This window comes from Macrobrachium nipponense, chromosome 18 (assembly GCF_015104395.2).
Source record: "Macrobrachium nipponense isolate FS-2020 chromosome 18, ASM1510439v2, whole genome shotgun sequence".
Classification (NCBI taxonomy): domain Eukaryota; kingdom Metazoa; phylum Arthropoda; class Malacostraca; order Decapoda; family Palaemonidae; genus Macrobrachium; species Macrobrachium nipponense.
This window is the reverse complement of record NC_087211.1, coordinates 29,150,215-29,164,861: the sequence shown is the minus strand read 5'-3', so window position 1 is coordinate 29,164,861 and position 14,647 is coordinate 29,150,215. Positions and strand designations below refer to the sequence as shown.

Here is a 14,647-nt window from a genome sequence, read left to right as displayed (position 1 = left end):
TAGCTGTTAAGTCTTGATATTAAGTTTTTGTACCTTCAATAGACTTAGTCCTAAACTCTGGGTAACATACTTCATATAATAAATTTCAGTGTTCCAAGTGATATTTCTTGTCAGACTGAAAACTTATTCTTGTACTTATCGCAAGGAGGTTTTATTTAAAAATGTACATAACAAATATGAGAGGTGAGCAAAGAAGTGCAAGTGCATTGTTATTAGTTAAGTTCTTGAATTGCCATGCTTCTATCCCATACTCTTTGTAGTAATTAGCTAACTGCTCCATGGCTATTCCATAGTTTGACAACAACGGAACATGTGACATATTCCCGGTACATACTGGGAATGTGCTACATATTATATGCCCATTTCATCAAGTTAATTTTTAATATACTATTGTTTTAACTCTTTGCAAGCATGCTAATGCAAATATAGGCAGTCCCTGGGCTACGACGGGGGTTCCGTTCTTGAGACGCGTTGTAACCCCAAAGTCGTCGTAAGCAGGAACATCACCAAAAATCCTAAGAAAACCGTACTTTTAATGCTTTGGGTGCATTCAAAACTGTAAACTGCATTCTTATTGCATTTTGCATAAAAAAACCATCAAATATTTATTATTTTGCATTTTTGGTGTCATATTTCTTCTGCCAGATGAGCGTTGTAGGAATCGTAACCCTGGCACGTGTCGTAACCCTGGAACATGCGTCGTAACCCTGGAAATAATTTCTGATGAATATAATTGAAAAGCGCCTTAACCTTGGAACATCGTAAGCCGAACCTGTCGTAACCCGGGGACTGCCTGTATTCTGATGAGCACTGATGATGACACTTGAAACTAATGGAGCTAATTTCATTAAAGTTTGGAACCATAGGAGATGCAGCTCAATTAGCAAGCTAGAATCTGAGTTTTTCCTTTTTAATGCAGTAATTCAACCAATAGAAAAGATATGTATCATTAATATTAAGCAATAACTAATTCTAGTTATTTCACTAGTACTTGAGCTTAAAAGAATTTGGCTTGCAAAAAGGAAGTGCAGTAATCAGAAATGATAAAGACACTAACAGTGAAACTATTGGTGTTAACATTTTGACTGGTTTATTTATGGATGCTGAAAATAAAGCAAGACATATTGGGTAAGGGCAAAACTTGGAAAACGGTGGTCAAGGGTAACTGTACCCTTCTTCACCATACCCTGTTAATATCGTATACATAACTGAAAACTTTACACAAAAGGCATTCATGTACCTTTCCCCCAATATTTGTAACGAAATATTATACTACTGCATAAATACACTTTAAAAACAAATTTAACCCCTTTTTCTCTTTTGTAAATGACACACAGTCAGATAGGTAGGTAGATAGCATACCTGCGTTTACCACTGCCTACCATGGTTTTGTCACCATTCATGTATTTTTATACAGCAACTTTCTTATCAGTTGTTACCATATTTTATTATAATACACAAGATACAAAGTGTGTGTGTGTGTGTGTGAGAACTATTGGTCTAGGCTGGGTGTTACACTTACAGCATCCATTTGCGGAAGTCAATTACAGGCGGTCCTCGGTGATTTATGGTGCTTATGGCGCCTCTGTTAGGTATGTTGTGGTGCCACAACTCTATTTTTGGCACCTTATGGTGCCGATAACCAAAACTCGGCCGTTATGGCGCCATAAATCACTGATTTTTTGGTGCTATAAACTGGACTGCCATTAACCAAGTCGCTGATAACTAAGAACTGCTAAGGCTATTACAGCTGTATTTAAGATCAAGGTAGTTGTAATGAAACTGATATCTTACTGAATCCATTTATATTGTATTATTATTTTGTCACATCACCATTATATAAGGCAGTCCCCGGCTTACAACGTTCCGAGGTTACAACACTTTTCAACTATATTTATCAGAAATTATTTCTAGGTTTACGACACGTGTTCCAGGGTTACGACGCTTACAACGCTGATCTGGCAGAAGAAATATGACTCCAAAAATGCTAAATAATCAATATTTGACATTTTTTTATGAAAAATGCAATTAGAGTGCAATTTACATAGTTTTTAATGCACCCAAAGCATTAAAAGTAGGATTTTCTTAGCATTTTTGACAATGTTCCGACTTACAGCGATTTTCGCTTACAACGCCTCTCAAGGATGGAACCCCGGCGTAACCCCGGGACTGCTTGTATATTATAATATAAAAACCAATCATCTACTTTTTGGATTTAACCCTTTTGCTTATGACCCTTATGAAAAATCCCATCTGTGGGGAAGTGGCAGTGATTTGAGCGGTAAGCATAAAAATGTTTATACCATACCTCTTTTTACATGTAACTCGGACAATTTTCAAGGTAGACCGCTCAGTCTTGTTTCATTTTGCAGCTGAACAATTTTTTTATAGAACAGCATAAAAATAGCCCCTAAACTTTTACATAGAGGAATAATGAGTAGAAATTGAGGTATGTATAGAGAAAGTTTTGCACTCCAAGGAAAATAAATTTATACCAAAAACTTTTTGTGATGAAGTCTTCGGTTTTTATCTATAGCACATCCAGATAAATGACAGTACTTAGATATTGCAATGCAAAAAGTAATTATAGCAAGGAAATTAGGAAAAAATTAATGACCAAGTAGCACATTTTTCGTAAGAAAAGTAAGTCTCTCTATACCTATTTTTCTTCAGAGATGCATACCTCTGACATTTTTCAAGCTGAATTTTATCTCACATGGCAGCTGAATTCTTGCTCTATACAGCTGCATAATAAACTCTCAAAATAGGTTTATGTCACGATAAAGGCATCATTTGTTATCCATACCACATCCTGATATATTAACTACTTTTGCAATGCAAAAGTTGTTACTGTTATGCCAAGGAAAATATGAAAAATTAATTACAAAGTAGCATCATGTATTAAAAAATTAAGTAGCTCTCTCTCTCTATTAAGTAGCTCTCTCTCTCTCTCTCTCTCTCTCTCTCTCTCTCTCTCTCTCTACTATCTCTTCTCTTCTTCTCTCTCTCTCTAATTATAGTATAAAAATCTAAAACTATAGAAAACAAGTAAGCATACAGTACGGTCCCCAATTCTGCGAGAATTTGGTTGATCCACAGCCTCGCAGAACTGGAAAATCGCAGATTTCGATACACATACCTTATGGGAATAATTCCATTAAGGCCAAGGCAAACTGCAACTCACCCAGTCAAACTTTTTTATACTGCCCATTTTCAATACTTTCTATGTACTATACTGTAAAATTTTCTAAGACGAAATTGTTCTTAAAGATAAATGAAACCTTAAAAAGGTTTTAATAACTTGAAAAAGTTTAAAATTACACCCAGGATGGTGAAAACTCCCACATGCAAACACTGCCATCATTGGGTGCAAGTGTACTGTACAATACAGTCATTTCCTGCTGTAAAAATCTTCAAAAAACCTTTTGGGTGGAATTTCCTCAACCCATCCTCTACCAAAAAACATTCAAACTCCTCTATCTCATCCTCCGTGAAGAGTTCTTCAGCAGAAGGAAGGCTTTGTGAACCACTTCACAAATACGTGAGACGGAGCCTTCCATCTTAGCAAATGGCTGAGCAGGAGCCTTCCGTCTTCACCAGTGGCTGAGCAGGAATCCTTTCTCTTGCATTCCCCCCCCCCCTCTCAGACATCAGCAAACCCCCCCCTAAAATACTTGAAAAGACAATAGATTTGATACGTTTTGTAGTATGTGACTCGCAGACTTTGAACAGCTTCCCAGATACAAGAAATCTATTTTTGAGAAGTAGCGACTGCATAAAAGGGGAATCGTACAATCCGATCACACATATTTCGGGACCTTACTGTACGTTTAGTTTATGTAAAGATTTTCTCTCTCTCTCTCTCTCTCTCTCTCTCTCTCTCTCTCTCTCTCTCTCTCTCTCTCTCTCTCAGAAAAAAGATAGATTATATAATTAGCAATTAAAAATCTATGCAAAACAAATGAATATACATGTTAATATGTACCGAAAACATTGGGAGCACTCACCAAAAATGATCCTCATCTTTTGTGCTGGGTTTTGCATTTTTTTTTATTATGTCATCAAAATATGGAAGACTTAAATTTGGTTGACATCTATGTTAGTCAGTGATAAGCGAAAGGCTATTAGGCTAAAGTTTACATTCTCTGAATCGCTGATTGAGGCTTACTACCAAATTAATTAGGAGAATAATTTTTATGTTGCTAAAGGAAACTGATTTTTACTGGAATTATTATTTTTATTTGTGTACATGAAAGCTTAAAATGTTATACAAAGGTAAACTAAAATTCCCTCAAAATTGCAAACCAGCTGTATCCAGATTCATATGTACGTATATGCCATACTCGATGCTGTTTATGTCAGTTCTTTGATAAGTAGTGATCATGCAGTACATGTATAGTGTATAGCAAAGGTTGTTAGTAAGTCAAGACTATATGTTACTCTCCCCTGTAGAGGGAGGGGGTAGTGTTGTCAGTGCACCTCACGTGGTGCACAATAGGCATTACCTAAGGTTCATTGCAGTGTCCCTTCGGCACCTCCCGTCATTCCTTTTACTGTACCTCCCTTCATATTCTCTTTCTTCCATCTTATTTCCACTCTCTCCCCATTGGACGAGTGGTTTTAGCGCTCGGCTACCAATCCGGTGGTCCGAAGTTTGATTCTTGCTTCGGCCAATGCGGAATCAAAGGAATTTATTTCTGGCGATAGAAATTCCTTTCTCTATATAATGTGGTTCGGGTCCCACAATAAGCTGTAGGTCCCGTTGCTAGGTGACCAATTGGTTCCTAGCCACGTAAAAATATCTAATCCTTTGTGCCAGCCTTAGGAGAGCAGTGGTCTGGTAAAACTTAGATATACTTAACTTCCACCCTCTTCTAACAATTGATTCATAATGCAACTGCCAGGTTTGCCTCGTGTTACATATTTCCAACTTTTTTTACTGAATGACCCCAAGGTCTTTACCCTAAATTCTATATGTACTGTATTCTATCATATTTTTTACTTTCTGTATTCTATCCTATTTTTTACTTTCATTTATTTAACAGGAAGATAGGATTCTGAGGAAAATAGGGTAGCCCAATGATATCTGGGTTATCGGAAATGCAACTCTGTACGTGAGATATACAATGAAACCATGTTTAGGGGATGAAATTCTAGGGGTCATATAATACGTACAGGAAACCGGATGATACACGCGTATAGTATATGGCATATTTCTTTTGCACTTATTTTTCCCTATCATGGAAACTGTTAAACAGTCTGGTTGCATCTTTAGTATACATATACAGGCAGACCCCAGTTATCGGCAGGAGTTCTGTTCTTGGCGGGGTGCTGATAAACTAAAACCACCATTAACCAAAACTAGGCAATTTATGGCACCAAGTTTCAGTGAATGGTGCCTCTGTTAGGTATAATATGGCATCATCACTCTATCCTCACCCTATGGCACCAATAACTGAAACTTGGCCTGTTATGGCAACATAAATCGTCGCTTTTATGGCGCTAGACAAGCACCATAAAACCAGATCGCTATTAACTGAGTCCGCTGATAACTGGGGACTGCCTGTGAGGCATTTCTCAATGACAACTGTCCAAAGCAAATTCACTAAGAACACAACTAAAAAGTAGTTTATCATTTTCTGTTTTGTTAGAATTAACGAGTTTTCATTTCACCTCATAATGTCATGGAAACTTTACTTGTATGCCTGTGTATGTGTGTTTTTTTAAATCTGTATCATTGTACATGTGTAGAGCAGTATCACGTGTTGCCACTTTTTGTTTTTGCTTTGCATGTTTCACTGTACAGTACTTCAAAAAATTGAAAATTAGAATTTAATAGACGTTGGCAATGCTTTTGCTATTTATAACTTGTCAGATGCCATCAATCAAAGTACAGTGGTCTCCCCGTATTTGCGGGGGATGTGTACCGAGTAACCTGATTTGTATACAGGAAAATGATTAAGTTACCCCTCTGAGCCCTGAAACAATTTGTTTCGTTTGCACAATAATTTTATTTTAAACTTTAGATTCTCATTGGTTATTCACCCATCAAAACTTTGAACTCTTTAAAACTTCATGTTTGAAAAAAATTATTAAAATGTTTTTGGTTTTTTATTTTGTGTTTTTGGCATAGCTCTATTTTTTGAGATTGTGATTTCAAACTCATTTTGAGTAGCTTATCGAATAGTATGGGTATTTATCGATTTGCAAAAAAAAAATGTCGTGAAATATTAATTACTAAGCTAGCAGCAGGTCCTCAAAATTAATGGAAAACATTTTTTGGTTCTATCTGGGAAAAAAATGCATTTCTGGCATCGTGCTACAAATGCCGGGGGGGAAATTGACTGTGAACTCAGCCTACTTGAGTAAACATAACCATATGCCTCCAAGACCACAACCACCATCTCCCCCCAAGGGCAATAGAAGAAAAGACTGGGATGCGGGAGGGTGGGGGAGGAGTTGAAATCCCTCATCCTGGTACTTCCACGGGGAGGCCTTTTAAAGTGTCATCTATTGCTGTGACGGTAAACCCAACTTATGTCTAAAGAACTTGAGGAACAAAATCTCGACACTGGCTACAGGTTCGATAAGGCGTGTGATTCAGACATCAATGTTTTTCTGCTTTCATAGAGGTAGTAAGACTTCGCTGTCTACTTTCCTCGGTATTGCATCATGTGATTTTAGATCTTGCTGAGGATCAGCACCATAAGGTGTTGAGATTGAAGCCCCTTCATCTATATCGGCCTCTCTTTGGAGTTTAGATGCTGATCGAAACTTTATCTGAATTATTTACTAACATGAAATCTTTTTTTGAGCATATCGGCAGTTAATGAGTAAATTTATTGCTAGCACCCTTCTTTAAGCTGTTGTAAAGGGAATGCTATTTTATCTCATGCCTTACAGCTGAGGGTGATGTTAAGGCTGCATTTTACAGTGAACTGTAAGAATTCCAATGTAACTCTCTGTCCTTTTGGGACAATTAAAACTTAATCATAGAGGTTAAGCCTGGAAGAAGTGGTTATCCTTTTAGAAGGCTAGATTATCTTTATCCTTTTAGAAACCTAGAACATCTTTGTCAAAGGTTAATCCTGGAAGAGGTAAAGTTAGCCTTTTGTTTTATGGTTTTAGGAAAGCTAGATATTGTTGTCAAAGGTTAAGTCTGGAAGAGGTAAAATTACCCTTTGTTTTGTGGTTTTAGAAAACCTAGCTGTCTTTGCCAATGGTTAAGCCTGGAGGAGGCAAAATTAACTTTTTGTTTTGTGGTTTTAGAAAATCTAGAATGTGTTTGTTGAAGGTTAAGCCTGAAAGAGGCAAAGTTAACCTTTTGTTTTGTGATTTTAGAAACCTAGAACATCTTTCTCAAAGAACACATGGTCCTCTGTGACACATTTGATTAGGCTAGTGCATGAGCAGTAGCTCAATATTGTCTACCTTTATTAAAGGTGAACATTCTTAATGCAAGCAGCAGTCGTAACTCCATTTAGTGTTATGTCAATTTGTTGCTTCAGGATAGTTTTGATTTTGCACAGTAGAAGTGAAGTGCAATTTGGTTTATACCTGTCCACTACTGTTTGAAAACAGAAAGGCCCATACTTTGCTTCTAGTAGTCAGTAGTCTTTATCTGAACCAAAGAAAGAGCAATCCTTTAGGCTCTCTTGTTTAAATCCCAGGTTTTAATATTTTGGGGAGGTTGACTGTACAAATTTTGTACAGGAGCATACTTATGTAATAAAGGTATTTATTTTAAGACTGTCATTTTATAGGGCATTTGGACACAGGCACAGGAGTAACCTCACGCCACCTGTTTCATTCTGGGTGAATCAAAGTAGTAGTTTCCTCTGCAAGGCTGCTCTTTGCTTGCACATGTATGAGAGCCTTGCTCCCTGAATGGAATCCAACTTCTGGTGGTAGTAAATTCTAGAGAGGATTCTGGATCAGGTAAGAATGTTTCAAGTTTCATGCAAGAAATCTTTAGTTCGATTGGCTGAGCGGATTGTCTAGCAACACTACCCACCTCCTCTTTATAATGTCAGCTAACTTAGCAGTAGGTAAATTTCATCTCAGATAATATAAATTTTCACAATAAAATTAATTACTTGGATACTTACCTAGTGTTAAAGTAGACCCCACCCAGCCTCCCCACAATTTAGTGGGCTGTCAAGCTAAAACATTGGAAACACACCTAGTGGAGGACAGGTAAACTAGAGGTCATCGGGGAAGCCATTCGATTTTTTGTTTGGATGCCAACTCTCCTAATTGGCGCAGGGATATAGCTAACTCTAACCGTAGGTAAGTATGTAAAACAAATTTTATAATGAAAATTGACATAATCTTAATATTATTTGAAAACATTGCTAAACATAACCAGGCAGTCCCTGGTTATCAGTGGCGTCAGTTATCGGCGATCCGAATGTATGGTGCTTGTCTAGCACCAATTTCCAGTTATTGACACTGACAATAGAGTGTTGGCACCAAAACATAACTAAAGGCCTGTCTACACTATCAGTGGCCATCTATGGTGCTGGAGCACGCAACTCAGTAGTTTTGAGGGATGTTGGTGAAGCATGGCAGAGACCACCGACCAGCAGTTTGCCCATTCACACTGTACTGACTCCCCTACATTCTCTCCTATCCAGTGTGCGGGTAGCTGCTGCCTGTTTTGGTTGAAATGTTTTTTATGTATGTTATATGTGTAGTTTACATCGTTGCTGAAACTAATGTTATAGACCTGTATGTTATGTATTGATATGTTATTAACAATCTCTCATATTACTGCTACCTTTATTTTTGTTTCCTGGTGTATGTTAATGTACTACTGTTGTATTACAGTGCAGCTCTCAATAAGTGACTTGTGTAATGTTTTCTGGTTAATGAAACATATGAAAATATTATAATGTAAATGTTACACACACACACACACATGTTAAGAAAAACATGACATTTTTATTGTAAATGTCTTCTCCTAATTAAAGCTGCACCATTGTAAATATATAGGAGGGAAAAGGATGTTGCAAGTTACATTGATATTTCAAACTGTACATCTTTAATGAACTCTAGTATACACTTACCGTTTCTGGAGTATCGAGAGATAATATGCTATTTCTCTGAATTTCTCAGTCACCGAGAAGTTCATGGTATTTGAAGTACCGTAACTTAGGTTCATATGTATATGTCATCAGTGCCGGGCACTGCCAGCAACTAACTTCTTGCATGTCACTATCATCTTCAATTCCTCATTGTATTGGCTACACAGGGTGTTCAGTTTTTCTTGACTGTTTCGAGGATGCATTTAGCATTGATTTCCTTCACTGACAAATATAGCTCATTATATGCTTTAGTTTTTAGATTTTATTTTCTCGTAGTCAGCACATTTTACCTGCCATAAGCAGGGATGTTCCCTATATTTCTCACTTAGGTGTACTGTCAGCTTTCTTGTCCATTGCTAACAGTGGACCCGTAGGGTGGTAGTGCCATCAGTGGACCTCATGCGGTATACTGTAGGCGTTACTTAAGTTTCTTTGCAGTGTGCCTTCGGCCCCTAGCTGCAACCACTTTCTTTCCTTGTACTGTACCTCCTTTCATATTCTCTCTCTTCATTTTACTTTCCCCCCTCTCCTAACAGTTGATTCATAGTGCAACTGTGAGGTTTTCCTCCTGTCAGAATTTTCAAACCTTTTACTGTCAATTTCTATTCCAGTGCTGAATGACCTCACAGGTCCCAGTGCTTGGCCTTTGGCCTAAATTCTATATTCAACTCATCTCAACTCAATTGCTAACAGTTGTGCCAGATAACATGGGCCATTGTCAACCTTGTGGAATAATATGGTACAATGTACAAACATATCCGATAGATCCCATGGATTTGCAGACCTTATGCTCTATAACTATCAATATTCTACTAATTTCTCATTGCATAAGCCATACACCAGAATGTTTGGTGTGGAGATTAACTAGTGCAGACGTTTCCGTGCATCTAGTCCACTCATGAACTTCCTCGGTTAGGGATGGTGCTTCAGTTGTTTGGGTCTACACTATCATTCTCGGTGTACTTGCCGTTACCATGCTCTAAAACCACAGGTGCCCATTGATAGCATAGAGGGGCCTTAATAGAGGCACCAGTAACTGGGTATTGGCTTCAAAATCTGGTTATCAGCACCAAAAAGTGCAGAAGCGATTTTTGGTATCGGACTGCCATAAAAATTCTCTCATCTTGGTAAAAGAGTAAGAATTATTATTATTATTAAATGTTATTTAATTTACATTTAAAAGATTGAAAACCTATAATTTAAATGAAAAAAATGGCATAAACACACTTGCAGGGTTTCTAGAGGATTTGCAAATGTTCGCGTGTCTATGAAACACTTGAGTATGATAATTAGTTAGGTTCCAATAGAAAGTTTGAGCTATTGTGAATTTGCGCAACTCGAATTGCATAAGATGGAGGTAGTATTACTGTGTACCTGTAATAATGATAAGATTAAAATATACAAGCAGTCCACAGTTCATGGCAGAGGTTCCGTTCCCGACTGAGTGCCAATAACTGAAAATCATCAATTTAGGCAGTCCCCCGATTATTGACAGACTCGGTTATTGGCGATCCAGCTTTATGGCACTTGTTTACGGTGATTTTTGTCACCATAATGCGTGGATAATAGAGTTATGTCACCAATATATACCTAACACGGGCCATTAACTGGTTATCGGCACCATACGGGCCATAAATTGCCGAGTTTCAGTTACCAGCAATTTTTGCTCATCATTAAGCTGTCAGAATGGAATCCCCTTACGATAATTGGGGACTGTCTGTAACAGGAACATTACTGCCTACTGACATTGATGAACTGCTAACTGATATTGATAAACACTTACTGGTGCTGAAAATCTGGTTAACTGCATCGTTAGCAAAGCGTTTGTAAAACTGATGCTGCCAATAAGCAGAGACTGTTGGTAATAAGATTAAAATAATAACAGAGAGAGAGAGAGAGAGAGAAAGGGAGAGATGAGGAGAACGAGAGGAGAGAGAGAGAGACGAGAGAGAGAAGAGAGAGAGAGAGAGACTGACTGGGACTGATGATGACTGAATGGACTGACTGACTGACTGACTGACTGACTGACTGACTGACTGACTTATGTGGAAAGAAACAGGCAATAAATGGTTTTTTCCCCTCCATAGGTTTAGGAGGGATCCCTTTTTAGTACCCAAGAGACTTCCTTACAGTGAACCCTAATGGTATCTGCAGCTCCTAAACCAGTTTCTATCCTCTTATAGATACGATGCTCAGAAATATGTATTGAAATGAAAAAGTGATATTGAAATATTAAGTGTTTTAGGATGATAGTACATATAAGGCATTTTTGGTGTTTGAACTATTACAATAGGCTGTTATAAGCAATTTTAGAGGGAGCCTTTGTTGTTTGAACTATATTGAAATAGGCAGTTGTAAGGTTTTTTAGAAGGGCTGTTAAATATTTGTGGATTTTAGCTCTTGGGGGGGGCGCGTGTGTGGTCCCTATCTCCTGCAAATACCGAGTTTTGACTGTATGTAAGAATATGAAGTTAAAGAATGTAGACAGATAATTGTAAAAATCCTATTGCAAGAAATGAAAGGTAAAAGTCTAAAGGTAGTTCAGATGGGGATGGTAGAGAACATTTAGCATGCCATGTAAGGTACACAGTTAAGCAGGACCTTCAATGGTTTGCGGTTTGCTGATCTTCAACTTTCTTAGATTTTGGGTGAAGTTGCTTATGGTTTATGTACCTTAGTAATCATTGTTAATACATATGTGCTCTTGGTTTTCATATTAAGATTTGGTCCATTTACTGTTGACTGTACATCACACTGATCCCGATCACTAAATATAAGAGGGAATCAGGTTTAATTCATTTATCTCTTACATCAGAAGTAGATGAGTGTAATAACTTTATATTTCTATATTGTAAAACCTATATTCCATCTCGGAATACAGAACTGTATACAGCATTTCCAGTTCTTTAGTATTGTACCATAATGAATTAACTAAACTGGCCAATGGTACTTTGCAAGGAAAGAATGGTTCTGTCATATATTTGAATCATGTAGAGATTGAATGGTTAAACTTTTGTCTAATAGTATGTTTTCCTTACAGGATCGGTACATGTAAAGGGAAGGAGAAAGTTAAAGTGGAAGAATTCCTTCAAACTCGCGTCCTAAACTTTAGCATCAAGACATTTTGCCTCAGTGCAAGTGTCCTTCATATACAGCCTACAAGACACATATCTGTCTGTGAATTGGCATTCTTATTATAGGGAACATTCGTTTCAACAAGAGAAAATATTGTGTATTCATACACGTAGTCCTCGAGTTGTAGTTATTTCTATTTGCTTTGAACTGTATACTTATTTATATAATTTGAGCGTTGATACTTTTGAGAGATGTGATGAACTGTATTATATTTTTATTGATATTTTATAACTAAGTTTGTACAAATGTCTATATATTTACCATGTCTTTGTAAATCTTAATGATATACTGGCATACGAGTATATAATATTCACAGTATATAAGCAGAATTGCGCATAGATTTATATGTATACATTTTACAGTGCAGTGTCAGAACTATAATGAATCCATGGCAGAAGGTATTCATTCCATTTTAATGATATTGTTTATAGGGATTATCAGGTGCTTTTTTGGTTTTATGAAATTAATCATTTCAACATCCACATATATTTACAATATGTTGATCTGTTTTAATGTTCAAGTGCTGGTTGATACTAGAAATTTCCAGTGATAAATTGCCTACATTGAATTTATATTTTTAAACTGTAATGGTGATGCTCATCTGTTGGTTGTATTTGGTATCTTACAATAAAAATATTTTGCTCTAATACTCTTGCATTTCAGGATTCTTGACCAAATTCTTGTACCTGAGTTTTGTCTTTAAAAACACTAGCGTTATGTTTTATTTCACTCACTTCTATAATTACATCAAAGTACTTGCAACTATTATTTGCCAACCAAACTATATTTCATAGTACTGTTAATCTTGAATAATGGAATGTTGTCACTCATGCTGCATGGAGCTTTATAGTCTTTTGCATTGGGCCAGCACTATATATTCAGCTGCGTATTGTATACATCAATTGTATGTTTTGCTGTGTTATTGTGTATATGCTACACATTGTAAATTCATCTTCATATTGTCATAACAGTTTTTGGATCAGTTTTTAGATGAAGTTCTTTAGTGTTTCCTCCTTGTGGTTAAAACATATCTCCATTTTTAAGAGTCCAAACTTTCACCTTTTTGATTATGAATTGTGATGTGTAGTATGTAACTAGCAATAATACATAGGTTTGTATGGTGTCAGGTTACTGTTAGGTAAACTCTGAAAATTCCATATATTTTCCTTTAAATGTTTCGACTTCAGCCTTTATATCAGCATTGGTAAAACATTAGTGGGTATTTTTGTTCTCACAAATTATCCTCTATTCCTGCACAGCATGTATAGAAAAAGTGAGTTTAACCTTGTTTTATTGTCTGTCAGTATTATAGATATATTGTTTTAAAAGATGTTAGTCAAATATATATTCATTTAAAATTAATTTCTTGTCTTTGAATATTGTTGGGTTGATCTTAAAATTATTCTCAACAAGAGGAGCATTCCGTTCTGAAAACTTACTCTTAAATTTAATTCAAAATTACTCTTCTCCTTTATGGGTGGTGAAATGAGTTATTGGCAGCGTTTATCATATATATTAATAATTCCCTTTTCTGTTATTGTACAAGATTGAATATTGCAGTGGCAGATTCTGCTTTCCTAACTGGCTACTCTTGCAATTTTTCTATACACCACTTGAAGGTGGCTTGAGGTTTTCAGTGCAGACATTACTGAATTCATTAAAAATGGAATCAGCATCATGAAAAGAAGTTATTTCATCCATATATTTCCTGCTAAAAATTGTGTTCTTTTGGTAACGTCCAACAGTATTGTGAGGATATATTTTTCATAATGTTATCTCTTTTGTACACATAATAACTTCACATTTTCAGTTACAGAGAAAGAGTATAAGAATATTGTAAGAGAAAATATTCGCAAATCAGGTGATGAAGCAGGGTTTGATTATTATACATATGAATTTGTGCCATGTAAAATATTGAGGCGTTAACACCCATTTAGGTCCTTATTACTCTGTTGATTTTTTTTTATATAATAAGAGATTTACTATTGTATCTTGTAATGAATGGGATGGGAATACATAATTCATTTCAAAATTGCATTTATATATCCATTTCCTAGTGCTTTTGCAAACCATCAAAAATAATCCATGGATGTTATTTAAAGTAATTTTTGTGTTTAATTAATTAAAGGGAGCCAAATGTCATTTATTTTCATGGAATTTTTTGGTACGTCAAAAATTCCGAAAGTCTCTTGAGCTCTAGAACTCAACTTAGCTGTATGAAGTTTTACTTCATGATTATTATTATTAATAATAATATAACAGGTACGTCACTTTTTCTGATCTGCGTTCTTTTGATCTCTCCTTGAGTAAATGATGGCATAAAAAAATCCTTTTATTTGGGTAACAGAGGGCTAACTAAATAAATTATATTTATTGCTCCTCTGTCTGGCAGCTACATTCTAGCTCTTCCAAAAAAGCCCAACTCT

General features: G+C 36.3%; 1 protein-coding gene across 1 annotated transcript in view; it reads left to right on the top strand.

The window, feature by feature from the left end:
- The window catches only part of LOC135196942 (ADP-ribosylation factor GTPase-activating protein 2-like), a 249,271-nt gene extending 235,018 nt beyond the window's left edge, over window positions 1-14,253 (top strand). Inside the window, 1 exon segment of the mRNA XM_064223786.1 lies at window positions 12,127-14,253. Within this exon segment, the coding sequence (XP_064079856.1) occupies window positions 12,127-12,141 (15 nt within the window). The 3' untranslated portion in view covers window positions 12,142-14,253.
- The last annotated feature ends 394 nt before the right edge of the window (window positions 14,254-14,647 follow it).